This window comes from Hoplias malabaricus, chromosome 17 (assembly GCF_029633855.1).
Source record: "Hoplias malabaricus isolate fHopMal1 chromosome 17, fHopMal1.hap1, whole genome shotgun sequence".
NCBI lineage: Eukaryota > Metazoa > Chordata > Actinopteri > Characiformes > Erythrinidae > Hoplias > Hoplias malabaricus.
Window position 1 is genome coordinate 7,059,889 of NC_089816.1, and position 27,622 is coordinate 7,087,510.

The following is a 27,622-nucleotide window of genomic DNA, read 5'->3' on the forward strand; positions in this document are numbered from 1 at the left end:
CTCTCCCTCTCCCTCTCTCGCACCGGAGAGAACAACAACGTCTCCGCTGCCACAAACAGGCCCATGTTCGCCGGAGTAAACAGACCCAATTAGTTTTGTCTCTCTTTCCATCACTCTCTCTCTCTCTCTCTCTCTCTCTCTCTCTCCCTCTCTCTCTTTCTCTCTCTCTCTCCCTCTCTTTCTCTCGTTCTCTCTCTCTCTCTCTCTCTCTCGTTCTCTCTCTCTCTCTCTCTCTCTCTCTCTCCCTCTCTCTCTCTCTCTCTCTCTCTCTCTCTCTCCTGCTTGCTAGTTTCATGTGTCACGGATTTGCAGAGAGATGCGATCAAATGAGCTGCCGTCTGAGTCAGTAACTCGAGCACTGAGGCCCACTCATCAACAACGAGCAAGAAGGCCATTAAGAAGAGAGGGGGGGGGAGAGAGAGAGAGAGAGAGAGCGCAGGGGACTGAGAGACTCTCCAGAGTTTAATTCTCAGCCTCATCTGTTCCAGCTGCGTTTTACACACATTCTTCTCCTCTCTAATTCTGGATCACACTAGCTTCAAATAGCAGCGCTCCCATCGGGCCAACTTATAGCAGATTACTGAAAGTGGAGGGTGAAGTGCTTTGCACACTTTTGCTGAGATCAGCTGCAAGTGTCCCCCACTCCCCCCCCCAACACCACATTGTGCCACAATTCCATTTCGCTATATCACACACCGCCACGCCACTGCTGTTTAAGCCAGACGCTGCTGTGGCCACCCAAAGCCTCCACCGCTCTGGGTCAGGGGTGCTGGTCAGGAGCAAATAGCGGGGCCGGCTTTAAGTTAAACAGCTTTGCTACATCAAAGAGAGAGGGAGTCGGAGCATTTTTCCTTCCACTTTCATCTCTGATGGCTGGGCCACACACACACACACACACACACACAAACACATCCACATTTTATTCCCACATCAACCCCAAGGTCACTTGAATTTGCTATAACACGCTCAGAGACAACGTTAACCAGTTTAAACACACATCCATGAGAGTAAACAAGGACAGTACGCGGAGGGAGGCATTGAACGTATGTGGTATAAATAAGCATTCACTTCCACATGAATACAGCAGACTTCACACGGTTTATCACTTATTACTTTCACGATTACTGTATGCTGCTGCATACACACTGCAGGTTAGATGTTAAGGTTAGTAATGTCTGCTTCTTTACGAGGTGTGTGTTTGATGATTTGGAGTAGTGATCCTGATATAATCGTCCAGCAACAGCAGCTGATCTTTCTCTAGTTACGGTTTAACCCCGTCCAGTCTTCACAGAAAAGCCTCTCTTTGATGTAAAGGGGGACACTCAGTGATTACCCTCTCACTGCAGAAAAAACTGGGATTAGCAGCTGTCCAGAAAAACTTTTGGCCTCATTGTGTATTTCCTCCGTTTGGACGCGTCTGGATCCAGTGACAGTTCAGTTCAGTGCGGTTAGTGTTTTGAGGTGAGTGCGAACTGCTTTCCATTTCATTCACTCACACTTTTGTTCTGTTATACGCTCTTTCTCTCTCTCTCTCTGTCTCTCACCATCTTTGCTGTCTATTCTGTCTTTCCCGGTCACTGTTTTTCACTTCTCTCGCCTCTCCCCATATGGACCCGTTCACACAATTGCTACACACACCCCGGGGGGCATCTGATTTCTGTGGTGAGGACGGAGATACCAAAAGAAATGAAAAGGATGTGTAGAATGCTGAGATCCTTCACATGCATGTACCTCAGAGAGAGAGAGAGAGAGAGAGAGAGAGAGAGAGAGAGAGAGAGAGAGAGAGAGAGGGAGGGAGAGAGAGAGAGAGAGAAAGAAAGAGAGAGAGAGAGAGAGAGAGAGAGAGAGAGAGAGATGTGGTGTGTGGCTGGCAATTGATTACCATCACTAATTTTATCTCTCCGTATTAAAACAGCATTTTAATTGACTTGAAAATAAAACAAATTTAAAATAAATTGTCAGTAGTTTACTGGAATGAATTGAGTTGAAATGAATTGACAGACAGAGTAATAGAGATGGAGTTGGAGAGAGAGAGAGAGAGAGAGAGAGAGAGAGAGAGAGAGTTGAACCTTGAATCCCTTGAAATCCAAATAATAACCAGCGCTGTTGAAATAGATGGATTTTGGGGATAAGTTGCAGAGCAAACTGTCTGAATCTTGACAATGTCTCTGTAAACTGCGGGGCAGGGGGGGAGTTGTAGGGGGGCATTTCTGCAGGAAAACCAACCACACACACTCCATATGCACCTCTCCACATCAACCCCCCCCACTCCCTCCTTTCAGCCACGCACAAACACGCAGCACAAAGTCAGAGAAAAGAAGGATGCCATTTTCGAGACAAAAGCACGGAGCAATTCACTCCTTAATTGCCGCCATGGGAACATGTGGCCACTGCAGGCTGGATCATGCCAATCACACGCCATCTGCGGAGACAATGTGCTACAGGCTCCCCCCACTGTTCCCCCATTCTGCTCCGCTCACACAAACTCGCTCTCTCTCTCTCAAACACACACACACACACAATCCTCCTCTCCCCGCACTCGCGCTCAGGGTCATTCAGCGGCTGCGTTCCCTCACTATCCTCCGAAACAGGGAGGCTCTGGATGAAGTATCTAAATACAAGCACAGAGCACCAGCATCACTTAGACATCCTTCAATTATTCATGATGCCGGAGCCTCAGACAAAACAAGCACTCTGTCTCTCCAATGAAATGCAAATCTTATAAATATTGGCAATTTGAGCAATTTACTCAGGGAGGCAAATTAGGCTAAACTGCAGGCTTGTAAACAGGGAAAAGCTAACTCACACACACACACACACACACACACACACACACACACACAGATTATACCTACCATCATGATAAGCACAAATCAACATTTAAGGGATAAATATATATGTATGCACACACACACACACACACACACACACACACACACACACTTGAACACAGTAGTTTGGCATAAACCCATAATTACAGTGTGTTTCTCGTTACTGCTCTACCTCCAGTGACACAGGCCTCATTGTGATGTTATGGTAAAGACACATGCAGCTGTTGAGTTAAGGATCATGCTCAAATACATGCTCAGAGACGCAAAGTGATGTAACGTGACGTCATTTACGACGATCACGATGAAGCTGAAGTGCACACGCATGCACGGAACAATACGTATCTCCAAAATAACTTTACAAGCAAAAGCCTACTGAATTTCCAAACAATTTAAGATCATTTCTGTTCTAAAACCCACAGCGAAACTTTTGCACACGGTGAAGGAGCAGCTTGTAAATTCAAAAACGGCAAAAGGACAAAAACAGAGACGGCGGGTTGTGTTCTGACAGCGACAATATGCAGACGACAAGTACTGATAAACACGCACATATGCATGTGCATGGACACGCGCAGACGAGGATGATTCAGTCAAGAGAAGGCATTTCAAAAGCAGCGATCCATCCATGATGTTGTCAGGCGGATGTCAATCATTTTAAACACTGTCATCTCTCATTTTGTTCAGAACGCCAGCGCTGCTTTGCTGACCTACACACACAGTACTGAACTGACATGGACTATCAGATAAACATAATAGTATCTCCATACACACTTTAGACACCAAACACACTTACTTCTTCACACACACACATTCTCTGCAGTGACCAGTCTCTTACCTGTCTCCTGAGACAGCGCTTTAGCCCTGGTGCCGGTGTTGCCTGCGTGGTGCATGGCTCCGGACGTGCGAGCTCCACTCCCACAGTCTCTCCTCTCTGTCTCTGTCTCTCTCTCTCTCTCGCTTGCTGTGTCCACACAGTGCCCTCGGATTTCAGCACCACGGACAGCGCTGAGCAGTAAGTACTGAGCAAAAAAGGAACCTCAGTTCCTCTCAGTGTCTCTTGCTCAACTTCTCTTTCTCTCTCACATCACACACTCCCGGGCTCACACATACTCAAACACACGCGCACACCTTCGCTCGCACGCGCTGCGTCTGCCTTCCGCTGTAGTAGTTCCGCAACTGGGAGGTCGAGCGGGCTGGAGACGAAGATGAAAGGAAGAGAGAGGAAAAAAAAGGAGGAGAAGGGAGGAGTAAAGAAGGACTGACATGAAAAAAAAAGAAAAGGGAAAAAGAGATGGGGGGGTTCCTTTTAGGCTCTGAACGGCAGAGTGGATGAGCGAGAGATGCACATGGCTGTGGCTGTAGGCATCGTCTGACAGCGGCAAGAATTATACAGGCTTTCTGCAGAGCGCGAGGGTGGGGGGGGGGTGGTGAGAGAGCAAGAGTGTGAGGGAGCGTAGAGGAGAGAAAAAGGGAGGAGGGTGACACTGTGTGTGTGTGTGAGAGAGAGAGAGAGAGAGAGAGGGAGGAGCAGAGAGACAGAGAAGTGGGGAGAGAGGGTGTGTGTGTGTGTGTGTGTGTGAGGGACAGCGATTAAGCGAGAGGGGAGAGAGGTAAGGTAGAGACAGAGAGAACATGGAGAAAGGTGATAAAGCGAAATAGAAGCAGAAAGAGGAGAGAGAGAGAGAGAGAAAGAGAGAGAGAGAGAGAGAGAAAAGAGAAAAAAGAGAGTGAACACAGGACTGAAACAACCGATTGTGACAAAGCATGTCAAAGGCAGATCGACGGACGGAGCACAAAGCGAGAGAGAGGGACTCTATGAGACAGGAAACGAAAGCCTCGTCCAGTCAGGCGTGTGTCAAGCCGTGTTACGCAGACCACTGTCCACGTCCCTCCCCTAAATCACGCCGAAAGGCTTCTGTAGAACATTTCCCTTTGGAGGTAAAAGCTCTCAGCATTCGAGAGCACGGCCGCGGCACTCTCGCTGACAGACTGACACAACTGGAAAACGCACGGGAAAGCACTGGCACGTGATGTGTGCTAAAAATACATAACCTTGAGTGTCTACACTTCTTTTTTTTTTGATAAACAATGTCACTATGAGGACTGAAGTGCTGCTTGTCCAGGTCCAGAGAAGCAGGAAAACATACTGACGCAAACATTCACAGGCAAAATGACAGAGTAGGACTAAAGGAGATGTCTCTGAATGCCTTATATACGTAAGACCCCTTCCTAAACACTCCTCCTAGGACCTGGCTTCATTTACATCACACGGTGCCATGTTATATCAGGAAGCCACAAGACAGTACCATTTAACTAGCTAAAGAACCATCGTTACTGAGGGGTGAACTGGTGTAGCCCTAAAAAATCACTTTCTAATGATGTCCAATGATTCCCTGTCACTTTTTCCAAGTCGCTAATAACCTTAGTTGCATATTAATAACAACTACGTATGTACCGCCAATGTACTTTACAGTAGTAGAGCTTGGACATGCACATATCATCACTTTCATCTCCATATCTGAACACAGCTGCCGTCCTTCACATCGTGTGAAAATGTCATGATGAATGGACCAATAGAAATGCTCCACACGCACAAATCTTTTTACAGTGACTTCCATCTTCCATTAAAGTTAAAACATTTATTTTTCTGTTGTGGAGTAGTGGACTGTTGTGGAGGCACAGGTTTTTCTTTGAACAGCGACGAAGTGTGAGTGCCTTGGGAGTCTTATTTACACACACACAAATATATATATACAGTCTGTGCAATAGATAGATAGATAGGTAGATAGATAGATGGATAGATAGATAGATAGATAGATAGATAGATAGATAGATAGATAGATAAATAGATAGATGTTTTAGGCACCAGAGATTGAGATTCAAAAAGCTATTTATCTGAGCAGTGAGTGTTTATTTGCTAAAAAACAAACAAACAAACAACAAATAACACCCAAAATTAGAATAAAAGTAAACCGTATTATTTGAGTACAATACCTAGTTTAGTGTTTAATGTATATCTTATATTTCTTATTTGTTGTGTATTATTATTTTTTATGTTTACTATGATATATATGCTTATTGATTCAGAAAAAAACTGACTAATTGTATCATGATAACAATTAAATATCTTTGTATTGCCCACCGTTACCGAAGGACAAACTACACCAGGCTTGAGCTACAGAGAATGAACTTCATGGCACCACCAGTTGTGCCCAATAGAGGGCAGGTGTTCTAATCAGTCAGGCATTCAGAGACTGATGTCATTCAGCCGAAAACCCTCACACAAACATGTGCCTGCCTGTATACACACACACACACACACACACACACACCTATATAAACCCTGTCAATTTAAACAAAGCTGCAGTTACTCCATCACGATCTCTCACAGTTACTCTGCCACAAAGCTACAGGATCTTGATTCTTCTAGCAGAGTTCAATCTGGATACACGCACACACACACACACACACACACACACACACACACACAGAGATGAGTGCGCAAACAAATGCAGCCACAAACACATATTTCACTCTGAGGAGTGATGAAAAGAGCAGTTTTGGAGATCCTCACTAACTGTAGTGCAGTCAGCTGGAGCCTTGTGCAGTCTCCCGTGCCCACAGCCCCCTCACTCACACGCATCCCACAGGTCATTACAGGGTAAACTGGCTCTCACTGGGTTGTAAATTACAGGAATCTCATTACGGCCACAATGGCTATTATGGTTACTGTCGCTCCTCTCTAATCAGGAGAAAAATACAGTGGCGCTCAAATAAACATCAGACACAGGAGTTCACACACAGCATCTACACTCTTAAAAATAAAGGTGTCAGGAAGGCTTCTTTGGAGTGAATGATGCTGCTGAACATCCCCTTAGGGTTCCCTAATGGCTCTTTAAGGAATGAGAAACAAATGAGGTGTGCAAGCATGAAGAAACTATTTAAAGGTTCAAAACCTCTTGGTTCTATAGCACTTAAAGTGGACATATTATACCTCTTTTTAAACTTTAAAGTTAGAATAGGTCTAAGGACTGTACAAAACATGTTCCTGAAGTTCTTGGCACAAAATCCCTCTCACATAAAGAGATCTCACCAGCTCTATTCTCGCCGGTTTCAGTCCCTTTCAGAATGAGCCGTTTAAGGGCTCTGTCACTTCCCCCACCCATCCCGTGTTTACGCAGGTGAGGGGTGGTGCCAGAGTGGTTGTATGCAAATTGCCTTATTGTGATGTCACAATGAGGGAGCATCCAAACAGCTCCTAGAAGCATCTGATTCCTGACACCAAAATCTGACTCACAGAAAACAGATGGATTTTTTTGGAGTGTTTATAGGAGCAGTGGAGACCCAAGTGGAAATACAAAAATGTAAATGTAAAAAAATGCATGTAAAAAAAGTTTTGCATAACATCTACTTTAACCCTTCCATTTAGAGGCACTAACCTTTTTAGTCTACATTTACATTCATGGCACTTTGCAGAAGAGCTCTACTAATTTGGAGACTAAGGCAGTGTTAAGAGTCTTGCCCATGGAATACTACACACCTCACAACATTGTCACACGATGATATACACCGCTCGATGAGACCGCTTCTCCAAAAGTGTGTACTCCAACAATAAAAGCAGCGTGTTTGCTTTATTAAAAAGTGCTAGAACGCAGCATACAGGACGTTCCAAATCCCACCTGCTGGGATTTTACTCTCAAACATGGACATGTGTGTGGCGTGACTCGAGCGGGAGTTAACAGTGGACAAAGGCGAAGTTTCTTGACTGAGAGCTAATGAGACTCTTTCTTAGAACCACATGTAGAAGCCAAGAAAACTTTAGGAGCCTTCATATTATTTGGAATGTGTTAGAACACATTCCCCTAGCTCACTGTTGCCCCCCTCACCCAGTCAAGAGTGTGGAGGGAGACTTTTGGAGATGCCGTTTCTCTCCGGAGTGTTGCTAATCAGCGTGGAGGGAGCCTGGCTTGAGAATTAGAGCCTCTCATTAAGGCTGCAGACGAGCAGAGCAGGCAGACAGTAATGCTTTCCGCAAAGAAACGCCAGCACAGATCACTGCACAGGCACCTCAGCAAAGAATTCTCACCAAACTCGCTGCAAACCAAAACTTAAACCCAAAAACTCCACTGTTACATGAGAAATCTTACATAAAAACAAACCATATAACATTATCAGGGCGGCACGGTGGCGCAGCAGGTAGTGTCGCAGTCACATAGCTCCAGGGGCCTGGAGGTTGTGGGTTCGATTCCCACTCTGGGTGACTGTCTGTGAGGAGTGTGGTGTGTTCTCCCTGTGTCTGCGTGGGTTTCCTCCGGATGACTGTCTGTGAGGAGTGTGGTGTGTTCTCCCTGTGTCTGCGTGGGTTTCCTCTGGGTGACTGTCTGTGAGGAGTTGGTGTGTTCTCCCTGTGTCCGTGTGGGTTTCCTCCGGATGACTGTCTGTGAGGAGTGTGGTGTGTTCTCCCTGTGTCTGCGTGGGTTTCCTCCGGGTGACTGTCTGTGAGGAGTTGGTGTGTTCTCCCTGTGTCCGCGTGGGTTTCCTCCAGATGCTCCGGTTTCCTCCCACAGTCCAAAAACACGTTGGTAGGTGGATTGGCGACTCAAAAATGTCCGTAGGTGTGAGTGTGTGTTGCCCTGTGAAGGACTGGCGCCCCCTCCAGGGTGTATTCCCGCCCTGTGCCCAATGACTCCAGGTAGGCTCTGGACCCACCATGACCCTGAATTGTATTAGCGGTTACAGATAATGGATGGATGGATAATATTATCATCCAAATATAAACTCATTTACTCTTACTCGTTATTTCAACATTTAATACGGCTCCATTTTCAAGACATATTATTTCCTGGAACAAAAGCTTTATTGACTAGGAAAAAAATCGTCTTGGATAAGTTTTGTTTTCATAAACATTCAGCAAAAAATCTCTTAAATCCTTATTTAACTGAATAAATGTTTCCTTATGTTTTCATTTCACAACTTTATTTTATTTCGTAAAAAGTAACGCACTGTAAATTAAATTTAAAAAATGGAGAAGGTACAAAAGGAGCGTCCAACAACGGCTCAACGGGCTGTGCCTCACCGCACGGTGCCAAAGTCTGTGTGGACAGAGTACAAAACAAGTACAAAAGGGACCATCCAGATCATTACTAGCATAATGTGCAAAAGCCAACACGGGTCATGGTTTATAGCCTCATCAGTGCCCACAGCTTGGGAGATACATATATATATATCTGTATATGTGAAAAGGTGCTATTGATGTGGAGGAGTACACTGGGGTTTTATGAAGACATACGCTGCCATTAAGATGTTGCCTTTTCCCGAGAGGTCCGTGATTTTTTCAGCAGGTCAATTCCAGGCTTATTCTGCCTGCTCTACAGCAGTGTGGCTTCATAGACACAGAGTCCGTGTTTGACTGACCCGCCTGCAGTCCAGATCTGTCTCCTCGGGCAGAATTAGACAACGGTGTCGTCTTGTGTGAAGTATAAATGGGGAAAAAAATACCTCTGTTCAAATGATGAAAACACAGAGGTAAACATATCTCTGCTCTTTTTTTTTTTTTTTTGGTGGTGAGCTGCAGTCTTCAAATGATAAATTTGGTTATATTTATAAAATCAAATCAAGCAAGCAAGTGAAAACACTGGAAATAATTTTGTTTGTCCGTTAAATGCTCAAGAGAATGGGTGAGTCCCAGATTCTTGTTTGTTGGGAACAGCATTTGTAGCGGGATAAGTGAAGGAGGAAGTCCATAGTGTCAAGTACGATTCAAGTGTTAAACAAGGATACATTTTCACAAGCAACGTGTTTAGCATGCTTGAGAAGGCATTTGCTTTTAGCATTCACACCATGTGATCACAGGTAACCGGGTGCTTGAGCTCACCCACTGAGCCTCAGCGTGATCTCACAAAACTTTAACGTTTAGTTTGTGTCTCAAACTACAGCATTCAAACCAGAAGAACGCATGTTTATGGACTAAACCTTTTATGTCTTCCAAAATGGGAAGTAGAAATTCAACAGCTGTTGGGCAGATGATCTGTTTGATGTGAATGAATATGCCACACATTGGTTGTATTTTATAGTGGCTCTGATTTAACAAATCAATCAGAAGTGCCTTTTTATTTTGCCCAGCATAGACATCTGTGACAGAACTCTTTTGAAGATTTTAACACCTGAAAGATAAACAGACACCAGGTGCATGCGATAAGCAGGAATGTACATGTTTAAACAGATGTACACGGAAAAGTAGATCAAACAAAGGGGCACAAGAGAACTTTCCCAAAAAGCCCCCCTCACATCCCAGCTCTTTGCCCACTACCACTATATTTACTATATTTCCACTATATAACTTTCTCTTCTCTTCATCATTGTCTGCCTCCTTCTCCCTCGATTTGGCCTCTTTCTTTCAGTCACCATTTCATTCCCTCTCTCCAGCCCCCCCACCCATCCCAGCCCATGCTGGTGTGCCAGTGCTGGAGACCACGGGAATGAGGCAGTGGGGGAATGGGATGTGCGTTGAGGTGCAGGGGAGGGGGCCCATGGGGTGAGCACAGCCATTTGTCTTCCAGTGAAGGCTTAAGAAAAGACTAGTTAACCTTTACTGCAAAGACCTCAGGGAGCCTGCAGGCTGGGAGGAGAAAAAAAAATCAACCAAGAAAAACATCCACAGGAAAATGGATGGCCAACGCTGCGAGACCCATGCGCCTGTGCATAATGCTGCACTCGGCACTTTTGACATCTGGGTCGCCTGCGCTCACCAGCAAGGACATGGAGAATGAGTGTGTGGCTGCAGCTCTGTGCGAGGATATTAAAGAAATCTGCTTAGCAACCATTATTACAACTTTATCGGCCGCACTTTAACTTAAAGTTGAGCGTGACTTTACGAGACGCAGTGGTGCATGTAAACAATAAAGCAGCGCTTGCTGTATCATCATCGCTATGGTAACAAAGCCTTCCATCTCTGGGATGTTCATAAGGGGAAGTGAAAAAAAAAAAAACGTGTCTTTAATATAATAGGATTTTTTCCACATCATTTCTGTGTGACAACTCATCATGGAATGTTCACAGAATGTAAAGGGCATTTGCAAATGATGCATAAAATTATTGAAAAAAAAAAAGCAATTATGAGAACATCATTATGCTAATGAGAACATCCGTATCAATACACATGACCGTCCTAAAGTGCAATGGGGGCTGATGTGCCATTTCTCAAGCTTTGTTCTTATGCATGGGCTGTCAGCATAGGCAGACTCCTTCCAGATGCATTGTGGGGGCTGTAGTTCTTCACACACACACAAACACAAACACACACACACACAACACACACAACCCATGCCTGCTTGTGGGCTGTCACTGCAACGCCCCGTGATGGGCTAATCACTATGCAGTGGCTAGCTGTGGCCGTCACTCACCCCAACCACCCCCATTGCTGTCACTTACAGCTGCGTCCCTGCGGCAACCGAAGGAAGCAGCCAATCAAGTGCCTGCGGGGCTGAGGAGTCAGTTTGCGGTAATTATTTTCCTGACAAAGTCTACTTAAAGCAGACAAGCAAAGCACTATTTACATTAAAGCAGAGATAGGGCATCAGCCTCTGCATAGCAGTTTCCCTGAACACTGTATGTCTCTCACACACACACACACACAATATATTTTTATTTGTATAATCCATACAGTATATATTTAACCGTACAAGTGCAATATTAATTAATCCATTCATTCATCAAATGCATCACCCAGTTCAGGGTTGTGGTGTGTCTGGAACCTACATTGAATCATTGGGCACAAGACAGGAACGCACCCTGCGCAACAGGTAGTTTCACTCTAGGGTCCTGGGGTTGTGGGTTCCAACCCAGCCTCAGGTCACTGTCTGTGAGGAGTTTTGCTGTGTTCTCCCTGTGTCTGTGTGTGTCCTCCGGGTGCTGGTTTACTCCAACAGTCCAGAAAACACATGTCAAAAGGCCAAATAGCTATTGCTCATAGCTGTGAGTGAGTGTGTTGTGCTTTGTGATAAACTGGTGCCACGTCCAAGGTGTGTTCCTGTCTTGCTCCCAGTGTTTCCGGGTTGGCTCTGGACCACTAGTACACTTGTTTGAATTTATGTAGATATATATATATATGCAAAGAACACACTAGCTGCACAGAATCCTGACTGAAATAAAAGTCACTTGGTTTTAGACAGTGGCACAAATCTCCAAATAGTTTGCGGCCACTGCAATGGCATCATGTTAAACCAAGGTGTAAGCCATGAAAACAGTTGAAATAAGGGAATGAAGACGTGCCAGGCCATGCACACACCCCCTCACACATACCCACAGGATAGGCTAGTGCAGCAGTACAGAGAGTGTGTGGCAGGCCAGGAGCACGCTGGCTGGAGAAGGTGGCGCCGATGGGATGGGGGTTTGGATGTAGCATCTAGTTTTAACAAGGAAACAGTGCCGCTGGGGAATTAACTTCTCTCTCTGCTATCTTTGGCTCTCGCCACCATCTCTCCTTCTCCCTCTCATTCCCCTGCTCTCTCTCTCTTTTGTCTTTGTCTTGTAGACAGCTTGTACTGCTCTCCTTCACACTTTTCAGTCTCTCTGGAGGAATAAAGAATAAGGGAGGAAGAAAGAAGGGGATAGAGATAGAGAGTGATAGCAGCGAGCGGGGGGTGGGGGTGGGGGAGGGGGGTGGATGGGGGGCTTTGGATGGAGGGGTAGCCAGCCTGGCTGTAGTCCTGCTCTATCTCAATGTGGCTGTGATTACACACAAGCCAGTCTGGTCTGCCTGGAGCCTTCGGGAGCTTAAAGCAAGACCACTTTTAATTCAGTCACGCTGGAGGACACCAGACAGCATCAGCCACGTTCCAAAGAAATGCCACAACAAACACTGAACAATACATTAAGTCACAGTGGAGAACATGCACTCTGAGAAATACAGGCTTTGAGAAGCTTCATGGAAAGGCTTTCAGTGGTGTAGAACCTTTGGGTCATGTGGAGTTTTATAATTTATAAATCTTCACTTGATAGGCTCTGATTGAACAAGCTTCAGCCTGGTCTCAGACTGCTTTCAATTCAGACTCCCTGGAGGACACTAGACAAGATCCACCATGTTCTAAAGAAAAGGCACAACAAAAAAAAAGTGAACAGCAGATTAAAAAAGTCACTCTAAACACACACTCCTAAAGGTTTAGTGGGAAATCTTACTCTGGTATAGAATCATTGGAGGTTCTTTGGACGACACATTCACACAGTCCATTTTCTCTGGCTTCTGGAGCTTATAGATTCAGTGAAAGTACTTTATTTATTTATTTATTGTGGTGTTGGGTTTAGGCTAGAGGATGTATCACCATGAGAGAAATGCATAGTCAATGCCATGGCTGAGCATTTCCGCTTTGAAACTGCAGTGTTCCAAATACTGTCAGACTTCCATACATCACAAACCTAAGAAAGCAGTCCTGTCAACTTGTGGGATGGAGCTTTGGAGCTACAGGCAAGGGCTGGAGGAGTAAGTGGAGATAGAGGCAGGGACTAATTGCACATTTGCATGAATGAAGACATACATTAAAGACACTTCTAATAATGTTAAATATTTTTAGGGAAAAAAGGGAGGACATTTTAGGGGTTAAATCCATGATGAGATCACATTAAGCCAAGTCCACTGGAGGACAACAGGCAAAAAAAAAAGACAAATTCACACTGGAGGACTATTTATTTATTCGCCTTGGATTCATGGCTTTGAGAAGCTTTCCATTGGAACAGACCCACATCACACGGCTTTTAAAGGGAGACATATTATACTCCTGTTCCATGAGTTACCACAATTCCCTAGGGTCTTAATGAAGCATCTGTGGCATGCTTTAGTCAAAATATTCCACGAATCAAACAGCACAGTCACATTCTCCACTATGTAACTAGCTCTGTTCAGAACGACGGTTTTCAGCTCCTGTTCCATTAACTCAGAAGGAGCCACTGTTCAGTTCAGGAGTGAGGAGCGAGGAGAAGCTCTGGATCTATTCTTGGTTGTCCATCTCCTCCGTTCTCATATTTGCCACATTTAATTAGTGCTCTCATTTCTCAGCCCATGTTCTGTTTGTGTTGCCGTGTTTAACGTCACATAAATGCGGGTGTGATGGGAGAAACTCAGACAAGTAGGTGGTACGACTCCAAATCCTCTGCACTTGACGTAGTCAATATATCCCATTTTCAGACTTCCACAGACCAAAGAAACGGACCGGGTTGTTTTATTTCACCGCTCCATGTGCCCAGATTAATGTGCTAATGCACTGGAACACTGTAAATAATGTATCCCCTTTAAAGTGATTCTTCACACATGTATGGAACTTAAAGAAATAGTTATTTAAACAACTGTGTACTGAAATGTTAGGAAACCAGAGTAGCTCCTCAGTGCCACTGCTCCAAATAACCAATTCTGACACCTTTATTTTTAAGCACGCAGAGTGAGAATGTAATTTGACAAAGTATATATTTGCTGGGAATGAATCTCATGAATGCATTTGCACTTTCTTCCCTACTTTTTAAGCAACTGTGTACATTATGCAGTAATAATCCTGACAAATGAGCAGCAGATATGGCAGAGATAAGTTAAGAGCACATACTGCTCTACTCTCATTATCTCATCCTGCTTCCATCTTACACACACACACATGCACGGAGAGACACACACACCACACACACGCACGTCTCTGCAGCCTGTCACCCACAGCCCCTTTCCAGTGAGTGATTAATCACCTCATGCTAATGAGTTATTTACTAATTAGGGTCTGATGTGCAAGAGGAAGGGGAGAGCGGCACTGGCACGATGACACGGGTGCCTGTGATGCTTAGTGTACACTCAACCCAACTGTTCGGTGATTAAGACTGTGTGCATCTGCGTGTGTATGTGTGTTTCCATGTGTGTGGGCAAGTCTCCATAGCCCACTTCATGACGACTAGACCCTGGCGTCTAGAACCGAGGGGTTCGTCGCATATAAAATATCTGATGGGAAAACTAACAACAACATATAAGCTAAGCTAGAGTAGTTTTTCATTCATGTTAAATACCACATTTGGAAAGAGCTAGACCTTTTTTTTCCAAACAGTTTCCCCTGACCTTCCCCTTCCTAAAGCAAGGTGTTATCTAAAACCCTCAGAAATATCACTTTTAGCCTTTTGTTGCTCATTAGACAAATGTGTGTGTAGCTACTTGGGTTCCATTTTTAAAGAAACAATCGCACAGAGGATAAGAAACCCACATTTCTCCATAATAATAATAATAATAATAATATTAAAAATAATAAGTCATGCTGTTCTCGTCCCCGATGTGGACAGTGAAAGCAGAGCCTGATGCACGGATGACAGTATTCACCCACCTTGATGAATAGTTCTGTGTTGAGACAAAGCCACAGCACCAGGCCTCTCATCGCAGGACCGCTGTTTCACGGTAATGTCTGGCCCGTAACGGAGGGAGTTCTGAAATGACCCGTTATGAAACTGCGGCTGTCAATCAAGCGGGCCTGAGGCTGCGGCACGGAAAACAGGCTCGTCTATTGAGGCTGAAGCCGGTGGAGAACTCCCGCTTAGTCAAAGCATTAAAGAGAAGCTGCCCTCTCAACCCACCGCCACAATGCCTCTCATACAGGCACAATGTAAGAGGTCAGAATCAATCTCCCACCTTCTATGGGTGGACACAAAGGCGGCTGGAGGCTGTGTGTCTGTGTGTGCTGTCTCAGAGCAGCTGATCTCATAGTGGGAGGCCTTTCAGCACCGTGGACAGTGCACACCAGCAAATACATTGTGCTTTTGATCCCGGGTAATACAGGAGCAAAGGGATTTTCCAGGTTCTGATGTGCATTGTTAGCATTGATACATCCAGTGGCCTCTGTGTGTGTGGGTGTGTTTCAGTTAAGACTGCTGACCTATTTGTTAAATACACTCTTCAGATTCTCCTCCAAAATGGCTGACATGGTTGACACATGACACTTAATCAGATGTAGAAAGATGAAGAGAGAGGTGGAAAGAAAAATGATGGATGGATGAGTGTACAGACCTATCGAGTGAATTATTGATGGATGGATGATGGATAGATACATAGTATGGATGTAAAAATATACAGTACCAAGATAATGATATAGATCTGAAGAAGAGGCGCAGCCAATCTGTTACTTTGTCTTTTCCTGTGTGTACATCATAGTCTGGGATCATTAGCCTCCTGCTTGTGTGCATCTCTGGCTGCATGTAAAAAGCTCGACAAAACTTAGATTCCTATACTGTATTGTTTTATTATTATTAATAATAATTGAGTCTCAAAATAAACCCAATTTTTACAGAAACAAGAAAGGATAAACTTGAAAACTAAATCTAAGAATTGAGTTATAACTGGAGAGAAAGGACAATATATATATCACCAAAGAAACAAATAAAGACGTATAGACCTGAATACATAACTGCTAAACCAGAGCCGGACCACCCTATACGCTCAATACGCATGCTAAATAGGGCCCCGCAAATTAATGAATGCCCCCTCATCTCAAGTTAGGGAGCGTTTGTGTATCATCAGATGATGAAGAGAAACTCCTCTTCAGGAAATAAAAAGAGGAAAAAAAGACTCCAGGAGACTGAGCTGTAGGAACAGCAGTGAGGTGAACTGCGACTGTTCTTCTTGAAATTGTTAATAATTATAGTCTACAAACATAGCCACGGCTCTCCACAACCTTAAAAGCCTCATAAAGCCACAGTACAACCAAACTTTGAAGCAGAAAAGGTAAAAGTGAACCTATATTGATGGTTTTATTGATGGTCTAGTACTCGTTCAAACATCCCCAAACACATCAGCTCAGTCTAAAATTTGCTCCCTATTCCAATTCCACCTTAAAAAATGACACAGTTATTTCCAAATGCTAAGTTGAGTTCTTCAAAGTTTTAGCTCCACCATAAATGTTGCCGTAATATTCACATAATCACAATAACACGGGATTATTGGATTTGTTCATTACATCGTAAACAGTGAAGCAGTTACAGCTGCCTGGACAGAACTACTGCATTATTTAAGGTGACACAAAGCTGCAAGTCCACTTTAAGGATGGCAGCTGTTACAGAATGAGACAAATGCAGACTTGGAAGCTGGAGGGCGGATCACAAAGTTAATTAAGTTAAAACGTATTATTTATATATTGTTTTTGAATAAATATTGTTTGTTTACACCTCATTTTATTCTGTATATGGCAGGCTGTATATTTTTAAGCCAAAAAAAGAAGGAAGAGTATTAATGCAGAGTCAGGTGCAAAAAATAGGAAAAAAATAATCAAAAAAGAAAAAAAAGTAGAGCAAGTTTGATGACTGATGAAAGTTAAGGCTCGCTGATAGATCTTTAGAATGTAAGGGGCTAATGGTCAGAGCATGCAATTTGTGTGTGTGTGTGTGTGTGTAAGTAAAAGCCTGGCAGGCTGAGAGGTCTGTGTCAGGTGAATTTTTCTGGCCCCAGTGTGCCATCCACAGACCCTCAGGGAACAGGGTCCACAGGTGTGTGTCTCTGCCTGTCACTGAGTCGTCTCCCTGGGCCTCGGGCCTCAGCTCTGCCCCATGCACATCTGGAACCAGGGAGCGAGTTCAGAACTCCTGCTCCCCAGAGCCAGCACCACCACCCACGGCCACCTGGGATCTGTCAAAGCCCTGCTCTGATATAGACAAAGCGCACACACAGACCCACAATCACACGCAGACACACCTGTAGTTAGAGGTGCCACAAACCAGTCTGTGTGTGTGCACGTATGTCACAGAGCATTTTCCTCAGTGTCAGTGTCACTCGGACCTGTGAAAAGTGTGTGGAGGCTGATGTGATTAGATTAGCCAGAGCAGAATGAAGACTCGGACGATTAGGTTAGCACTCATAAATGACCCGGCAAATCCGATCTGCACTGATCTTTCACTTTCAGTCAGGAAACAGGTGTAAAGTCTGCACTGCAGGTGTTGAGAAGGGCTGTCCCAGTCCGAGCTGGAAGATCAGTATCAGAGCTGATCCAGACGTATTTTCATGAAGAGGAACTCGCAAAATTGAGAATAATCTTGTTAAAATCGTGTATGCGCAGCTTGCATTATCCCCATATGTATCTAAGGTCCCCATGCTCAATGCCAAACACTGGCTAGAGAGGTATATAACCCTCCCAGCACTGGGCTGTGGGACAGTGGAACTGTTCTCCGGCGTGCAATAGCACTTGTGATCCAGAGCCATTTATCCAACATCATGCCATGCTCTTATAGCTCTCATGCCCTCATATAGACACAAGGGGTACAAATGCAGTCAGGGTTTATTACCAAACACACACACATACCCCCAGAGCAGTGCGCTGCCAGTCATAGTGTCCAGGGATGTTGGGGGTTAGGTGCCTTAATCAAGGGCACTTCCTTCAGCTGTGGATAGTGAGGGAGAAGAAAGCCATTTTTCTCCACTCCTCCTCCCGTTTTTACTTCCTGTCCTGGGGCTCAAACCAGTGACCTTTTGGTCCCAAACAACATCTTTAAAGGCCCCTCTGTCCCCTTTGGGAAGCAGAATTTGAAAGTACACCACAGGTATTAATATTATATTACGTTATAGTATGTTGTCCTTCGCATTGTGTGAAAATACCCATGACGAACGGACCAATAGAAACCCCATTTTATCTTCAGGACTTACCTTAGGGAACATTAACGTACCTGCACCGTGTAGAATGGTCTGTCAGTTACTGAATTATAACATGAATAGTGTGATATTGTGACAGAGATAATTCATAAGCCTTTAATCTTTCTGACTGAGTGCCAAAGTGAATTTAATAAATTTATTTTGGGTGAGACAGAAGGGCTAAAAGACTGCATGTGTTGCATAAGTGTTCTCTCTCTCTCTCTCTCCTTATACACACGCAGATACATTTGCAATACAAATGCATATAATAAAAGTGCCATTAATAAATTCATTAAAGTAGTGATGTAATCTCAGGCCGTATCTCAGTGTAAGAGAGAATTTAAGAATGCAATGCCATCAAGTAAATCATTTATTGAATATGTTGCCTCATTTAAACTCACACACACACACAAACTAATTCGGTTTAACTTTAAAGGAACACTACGTAGCTTTCCTTTTTCCTTAACCCTTTGTGTTCTAAGGACGTTTTTTTTATATTTTCTGAAATTCACCTTTAAAGTACCAAATGTATCAGATGTTTTCATGTTTTCAACATTTCAAAATGTTCAGAACAATCTCAGCTCTCTCGTTATGAGAGGCCCATGTGACATTTTATGAAGTGATAATCTGTCTCTAACCCTGAAAATCTTAAATCCAATTAAAGAAAGTCTTTATATCTCTTGTGAAAACATCCCTTTCCTCGTGTGGATGAATTGTTTTGGTGATTGAAATAGGTCCGTACTTATCAGAGTCTTAAAAACAAGCCGATCCCCCAGTTAGACAAGGCGAGAGGCAGAGGAAGCATGTCTCAAGCTTATACATAGACCTGTTACTCGGGATTGCGATAACATGCAATCGGAAGAGCAGCTTCTGCACATTCAGGGAGTGTTTGAATTGTATTTCCGCGCTGTGTTATCACTGAGATATTAATAGAAACATCGCAAATGGTCGTGTTTGACGCGTCGACGTTTTCTTCCATCTCAGAGGGTTAAAATAACAGCTTCAGAACCATTCTGAAGCTCCACTCACCTGTAACAGGGAGAACAGATACTTTGTCTTTAGTACTCCAAGCTCAGCAGTGCAGAAATTGCACTATGTAACTATGTAACACACTCACTCCACCCACCCTCACAGCTTTAGAAGTGAATAACAATCTGAAGCCCAGCGGCTCAAATAGCAGATTTTACACAGTGTTTTTTTAAATGCTGGATGAAGAATTATAGTCCATCAAACGTTTCTTTAAACGCCTCTATGAGCATACTCACAATAAACCACTCACGTCCTGTCTGGGCGCGTGCGGATATGGACAAATAAAGCATGCAGGCCAAACGAGTGTGAAAGCCTCTCTTCTCCGCCCCGCGTATCTCCTCCCTGTGTGGAGCACGGCAGCCAAACAGCACGGCTTTTAGCACATCAAAGGCCTTCCCATGTTACTCCTCCATTGTGGAGCGTCTCTTTCAGAAGAAGGACTCGAGCACCTTGGGCCCTGCAGGTTAACTTCTTAACACGCGCCGGAGTTGCCAGATGCTGCCTTTATCCCCCTCGCATAAAGAAGCCATTGTGTATCTCTCAAGGGCAAAACTTCAAGAGCTCCCCTGCCATTTCTCCATGTGCAAATGCAGGGTGCAGTAAACAGGATGGAAAGTGGCATTTAAACATAGAAACAGACACATAAACACACACACTCCGACACTTCCACACCTATGCACATACACACACACTCTCCCACCCAGTTACAGTAATACATTTTGGCACATTATGATAAGTAGCCATATTCACCTCCGCCCTGTGGTTCACATATGTCACAGCTGCTAAAATCTGTCATAATTCCACACGCACATGCCCATTAATGTCACCCCGGTGTGCCGCGTGAGCCCCAACGCCACAGACTCGCTCACACTGTCATATGTGTTTACCAATAAGAAGCAGTAATGGGCCAGAGTGTAGTCACACCACAAACCCTCATTACTGTCACAAGCAGCGTCTCCACACAACACGCAAAACAGGATAGGACTCTCTCGCAGCAGTGACTGATACTGAACCAGCGTATCGATACAAACTCCCTTATCTGACTACACGTGACACAGATTGTGAGGAGGAATACACTGGGTCACTTAGTGGCTTTGTTTGTGTCAAAAAGAATAATAATAATAAAAATAATGCAAATGTATGGACACCTACAGTGATACAAGAACCAAACAGACAGAAAAAACATATGAAATAAAATATATTACAAATATTCAAATATTAATGTCCTTATTGATCAACAATTATAAAGAACATGGGACTCCTAACAACCTTGCGAGACCTAGTAACTAAGCAACAATATCCCATCACAGAAAAAGGCACTACGGGGGCATACCATATATATACCAACCCGCAAACTGTGAAACAAGACCACCCTGTCAGTCTGAAAACAAGCAAGAATAACTAAAATCCAGAGCTTCTGCTCCTGGGCTCTCGCAGTGAACTAAGCTGTGGCTCATTCTCATTTAACACAGGAAGAGAACTGAGCTGTGGTGTTGGATGCTTGTGATATTTTGACCAAAGCATGGCACATGTTTCATTAAGACTCCAGGTAACCGCGTTATCCTCTGTAAAAGGGGTATAATAAGTCCCTGTTAAAATTCTTTAAAGACGAGACACAGATGAGAAAGAGAGAAAGCAAAAAGAGAGTGATAGAGAGAGAGAGAGAGAGAGGCCACAGACAACACTGCTGCCGTAAAAAGCCACACATACAGCGGTAAATTCTCAGACAGCTCAGCTATATCCCTTCACCCCAGCTGCCCCCCCACAGCCTAACAAAGCTGTGGATGGAAAAAATGATTGGATTGTACATTTCTTTCCCTCTTTCCCTGGGGCTGTACATTCCTCTCCTTCTTCCTGCTAAAGATGATAAATTTGGCTGGAGAAACTCAATCCCCTCCTGCCAGGCCTGGACCTCAGTGGACTGCCCCGCTGTGGCTGGACCACGTTTGGGATACAGGGCTTTATCCTGGCATCGGTCTCTCTCTCTCTCTCTCTCTCTCTCTCTCTCTCTCCTGGAGCCAGCCGACCTATTAACATGAGGATTGATTTTCCCTGTGCACCCCCCTCCTCTACAAGCCTGCAAACATAAGTCGAAGTCATTCATGAAATCTGCCTTTCTGGAAAACTGAATAGATTATGTTGCTTATCTCGGCCGGATCGATAAATGTAAGCAATGGCCAAATTAATTGCTTGTGACAAGGCAAGGCAAGCCACGATGTCTGTGTGGAGCGGCTGTGCTGAGAGAGAGAGAGAGAGAGAGAGAGAGAGAGAAAATACAAATGAAAAGTGAATGGATGGAGAGAGGGAAAAAAGGAAAGCAAGAGAGGAATGGAAGAAGTAAAGAGGGAAGATGAATTATATAAAAGAAAAAGGTGAACAACATAAGAAATGGACGATGGTAGGTAAACACAGGAACAGAAAAGAAAAATTAATGAAAGAAAAAATAAAGGGAACAAGAAAAAGTACAAGGCAGAAAAGGGAGAGACAAAGTTAAGAAGTGAAGAGGGAATTCGTAAAGGACAACACATGAGGAAGAAAGGAGGAAAATCAAACTACAGGAAGACATAAATGAATAAAGGAAAGAAAAATGAAGATAAGGGAGAAAGGGAAGTAAGGAAAGAAGACAAGAAGAATAAAAGACAGGAGGAAAAATGAATAAAGGAAAAAATAAAGGGAGGAGACAAGGAAGTAAGTATGAAAGGAATGAAGGCAGGGAAAAAAGGAAGGAAGTAAGAAAAGAAGACATGAAGGAAGAAAGGAAGCAAGGAATAAATAAAGGAAGTAGAAAAAGGCAGCAAGGAAGAAAGGAAGGAAGTAAGGAATGGAGAAATGAAGAATAAAAGACAGGAGGAAAAGGAATAAAGGAAAAAATAAAGGAAAGAGACAAGGAAGTAAGTATGAAAGGAAGGAAGAAAGAAAGAAAGGAATGTAGAAGTGAATGAAGGCAGGGAAAATAGAAAGGAAGTAAGAAAAGGAGACATGAAGAAAGAAAGGAAGTAAGAAAACAAGGAAGTATGTAGTAAAAGGCAAGAAGAAAGAAAGGAAGGAAGGAATGGAGAAATGAAGGAAGGCAGGAAAGAGAAAACAAAGGAAGTAAAAAAAACAGACATGAAGGAAGAAAGGACAGGAGGAAAACAGAAGAAAGGAAGGAAGGAAGGACGGCAGGACGTAAGGAAGAAAATAAAGTTAGTAAGGTAAAAAGGATTGACGGCAGGAAGGACGGAATTTAACGAGACAGAAATGAAAAGGTCGGAAGAAAGGATGGTAAAGAAAGGCAGTAATGAAGGAGGGATAAAAGGAAGGAAGGAAGGACAGTCAGGGTGCATTAGAGGTCACTGTTGCTCTGTATTCAGAGGCTTGGCCTTGTCCAGTGCTATGTTAACTCTTGAATCCTCAGCCAAGCGTGTCACCTGGTGAACATTAACACATCGGAGACTTACGCAGACGGCACGCGCTCATTATGCAAAATCCTCCGCTCGTGGATCAAATGGCTCGGCTCTGAGAGAGGAAAAGAAGCGCGGGAGCATGGGAGACGCAGAGAGCGAAAGGAGATGCGAGAATTGAGAGTGGCAGCAAGATTACAAGCAAACAAAGAGAAGAAAAAGAGGAAGACTATGATAAGGCGAAGATAAACGTGCTTACGGAGAAGACGTACATGGGAAAACAAAGGGCGTCTCAAAGAGCATCTGAATAAACGAAGAGAGCTGTGCTTCGTCACGTTCGTCCGTACAGTAATGTGATTCACTCTGGGGTAAAGGCACCTGGAGAAGAGTTTGATTGGAGGGAAGCTTCTCTCTGAGAGACTCTGCTTGTGCCTCAGCTGCTTTTGAAGTCGGCTGGCTTATTAAAAGTGCAGGGTAAAAACAATGCGTATACACACACGCAGAAAATAAAACAACAACATAAAACATGTTTATTTATTGCGCTAAAAAAGAAAACGAGGTGTGAAATGTTTAATTAAGTGTTAGCAACTTTGAGTTCTCATCTCATTCAGCTGCACTTCACAGAACCTGTTGTTCAGAGCCAGGTGAAGTGTTGTTTCTAATCTGTGACGTGCAGCCGGGCGGTAGAGAGAGAGAGAGAGAGAGAGAGAGAGAGAGAGAGAGAGAAGGTCAAGGTAGAGGAGAATAAATGAGAAATGGAGAGTGAGAAAAGAACAGAAAAAAACAAAAGATAGTAAATACAGAGCTACATCAGCTTCCTATTTGCTTTCAGATTGTACACACTCCTTTTCTTGTTAGTCTCTCTCTCTCTCTCTCTTTCTTCTCTTCTCCCTCACTTTCGTCCCCGTCCCTGTCTTGTTCCTATGCTCTCACTCACTCACTTTATTTCATGCTCTCATTTCTCTCTCTCACTCTTTACCTTGTTCAGTCATCCCCTCACTCTTCCTGCTCCCTCTTTTTCCCTTTCCCGGCCTGTGCAGCATTAAGATGGGTTACAGTGCGCCAGAGGGGCTCCCAGCAGAGCGCTGCAAAAAATAGCAACCCATCCTCCTCCTCTTACACTCCTCTCCCTCTCTCCCACCCTCTCCTGTTCATCTGTCTTTTTCACCTCATCCCTCACCCCCCCCCACTCTCCTCTGTCTAACCTTTGGCCCGCTCCTCTTTGTCTTTAGCGATCGCTCCCTCACTCTGCCTCTGCGAGCTGTGAGCTAACAGCTGTAAACATGGTCGAGGTGGAGGCCTCTTGGCCTCATCATGGGCCTTTTAGGTATGCACCGCACCGTCCTAACTTTCATCTTCCTCATCCTGCGCTCCGAGAAGGAGGAATGAGGAGGGGAAGAGTGATTAGGTATGGTGTGAGTGGGTGTGTGTGTGAGAGAGAGAGACAGAGAGAGAGAGAGAGAGAGTGGAAGAGGAAAATGCTCTCTTCTGGCTCAGAACCTACTGACCATCTGACCCCTCTGTCCACAACAGAATACAATCTCTTCATTAAGACATGACACTGTATTCCTCTCTCTCTCTCTGTGTCACATGACCTCTCTTCTTTTCCGTGTCATGAGCTTGACTCCTCTCTTGTCATGTATTTATTTATTTATTAATTTATTTTAAATTAGCACTGAGATCTGGAGTTTGGATGCGTTATTAATTAATTATTTAATTAATTTATTTATTTCTCCTCTCTTTTATTGTGCTTGCATTGCGACTGTCTCTATTCATTTAATTATTTATTTATGCATTCATTTCTTTATTTATTTGCACATTTCTTTATTTATATTTCCCCCGTTTCTTTGTCGCATTGTTCAGACGCTTGATATTTTACTGAAGATGAAAGAAAGTCTCTCGCAAGACTTAACTCCGTCAGAGGGATGAAAAAAGGGGGGCGCTGCTGAGGTCGGGAAAGGGAGAAACAAATGAAGTGTGATAACGTTGTAGGACGGGGGTTTGAGTGGATTTGGGTATTAGAGTCGCAGGGTGAGTGAAGCTAGAAGTTAATAAATGACTCTGTTTGTGACTAAGTGAATTCATGAGTGCATGGGAGATTTAAGAGAAGCCACGCATTAGAGACTTAGTAAACAAGCCGAAGAATGAGTGAGTAAGAGAGTGAGTGAATGAAGTAAGGACTGATAAGAGTCAGAGGTTTAGTGAAGTAATGAGTACATGAAAAAAAAAAACAGTATGATTCAGTGAGTCGGACAGTGAGTGAGCAAGTGATTCAGTGAGTAAATGAATAAGTCAAGGGTTGATTGAGTGAGTGAATGCATTAACGGGGGGTTAAATGAATCACAGACTGAATGAATGCATGTATGATAGATGAATGTGTGAGTAATTGAAAGTGTAAGTGAATAAATGTCAGTGAATGAGTTATTTGGTGGATGAATGAGGAGTGATTGGATGAATCACTCTGTGAGAGACATGAATAAGTGAATTAGTAAGTGAACAGCATAGAATGAAGAACTGAAAGTTACATTCCTCTCACTTCAGACAGGATGTGCACAGAGAGAGAGAGAGAGAGAGGGAGAGAGAGAGGGAGAGAGAGAGAGGACACCTGCGCTGGATCAATAATGCATATGCAAAGATCAAATCTCCGCCCAGCCCTCTGTCAAGGTGAAAATGGAGTGGAACGAGAGGACGAGAGACAAACAGAGCAAAGAAGAGGGGAAGAGACAGACAGAGGAGAGAGCCAAAGTGGAGGAGTGGAGGTCAGTGTGATGAGGAGAACATTAAAGGCATCAGAAGGGTGAGTGACCAGTGTTGGACAGAGAAGCAAGGAGAAGAGTGTGTGAGTGTGTGTGTGTGGTGGGAGGTGGGGGTTGCTGATGGGTGATGAGAATGGACCTGCACGCCTCCATCCACACACTGACTGACACACACCAACACCAGCAATCAAAGCATCCTGACAAAGTTGGAGAGGTTGCCATGGAGATGAGAATGACAAAGCTTTCGATTCCACCACGTCTGCTCTTTAAAACATTAAAGGGGTGAGAGAGCGCGAGAGAGAGAGAGAGAGAGAGAGAGAGAGAGAGAGACCGCAGTTCTGGCAAAGTAATTTTGGAGAATCCAGGGCACTCGTGGTAATTTATTATGAAGAGACATGGAAATTAGGCCAAAACATTGCACATACTTGTGCTGACTATTGCTCTCTAAACCTCCTTCTAAAACCTCTCTCTCTCTCTCTCTCTCTCTCTCTCTCTCTCTCTCTCTCTCTCTCTCTCTTCACACACACAAATATATATATTAGACCTATCCAACCCACTGCACTTCCATCCACAGTTCTCCTAGAGAGAGCGAAGAGCATGGTACTTATCGCATCAGCATTGGACATTAACCTGCATCTCTCTGAATCTCCTCACTGCTATTCCCCTGTGATTCTACACTCTGGGTCTACAGCTCACACTCCCTCTGCCAAAGCACAAACTCACTCATCCCACAGAAAGGGAAAAACTATATAATGCACTAAAGCACTGGATAAAAACAGACCATGCATCATTTGCTACTTGTCTTACTACAATACTACACCATATCATCTCTGTCCAATTAAAACCACGTTTGTGGATTTTTAGTTTACTGCAACATTCGAACACAGCAGCTGTTCTTCACATTGTGTGAAGATTTTATGATGAAGGGGCCATTTTACTTGAAGTAAAATCTTTTTACATTGACTTCCAATGAAAATGAATCCCCTTCACTGGTAAAGTTACAGTTTTGTGTAAGTATGTGTTTTTCTTTGGACAGCAACGATATACAAATTCAGTGCAGGTCACAGAACTCCAATAGAGTTCATGTCAACTCCAACATGACTTGCACATGTCAAATTCTGTTCATACAACTCAAGCACAGCTGTACAACTCAAATTCAGGTTGTACAACTGAAACTCAACTGCAGGTCTCAAATACAACGTCCACAATTCAAACTCAACTGCAGGTCTAATATACAACTTCCACAACTCAAACTCAACTGCAGGTCTCAAATACAACGTCCACAACTCAAACTCAACTTCAGGTCTCACATACAACTTCCACAACTTAAACTCAACTGCAGGACTAATATACAACTTCCACAACTCAAACTCAACTGCAGGTCTCAAATACAACGTCCACAACTCAAACTCAACTGTAGGTCTCAAATACAACGCCCACAACTCAAACTCAACTGTAGGTCTCAAATACAACGCCCACAACTCAAACTCAACTGTAGGTCTCAAATATAAGTTCCACAACTCAAACTCAACTGTAGGTCTCAAATACAATGTCCACAACTCAAACTCAACTGTAGGTCTCAAATACAACTTTGACAACTCAAACTCAACTGTAGGTCTCAAATACAACTTTGACAACTCAAACTCAACTGTAGGTCTCACATACAACGTCCACAACTCAAACTCAACTGTAGGTCTCAAATACAACGCCCACAACTCAAACTCAACTGTAGGTCTCACATACAACGTCCACAACTCAAACTCAACTGTAGGTCTCACATACAACGTCCACAACTCAAACTCAACTGTAGGTCTCAAATCCAACGCCCACAACTCAAACTCAACTGCAGGTCTCAAATACAACGCCCACAACTCAAACTCAACTGTAGGTCTCAAATACAATGTCCACAACTCAAACTCAACTGTAGGTCTCAAATACAAAGTCCACAACTCAAACTCAACTGTAGGTCTCAAATCCAACGCCCACAACTCAAACTCAACT

At 43.9% G+C, this 27,622-nt stretch overlaps 1 protein-coding gene across 2 annotated transcripts in view; it reads right to left on the bottom strand.

Annotated features, from left to right (window-relative positions):
* Positions 1-27,622, bottom strand: part of LOC136673177 (teneurin-2) — a 186,044-nt gene that overhangs the window by 25,496 nt on the left and 132,926 nt on the right. Inside the window, exon 5 of one of the 2 annotated variants that reach the window (XM_066648499.1) lies at positions 12,786-12,912. The exons of the other annotated variant lie outside the window; for it this stretch is intronic. Coding sequence (XP_066504596.1) covers positions 12,857-12,912 — 56 coding nt within the window. The 3' untranslated portion in view covers positions 12,786-12,856. Of the gene's footprint in view, positions 1-12,785; positions 12,913-27,622 lie in introns of those variants that run through there. 2 annotated transcript variants of the gene reach the window in all.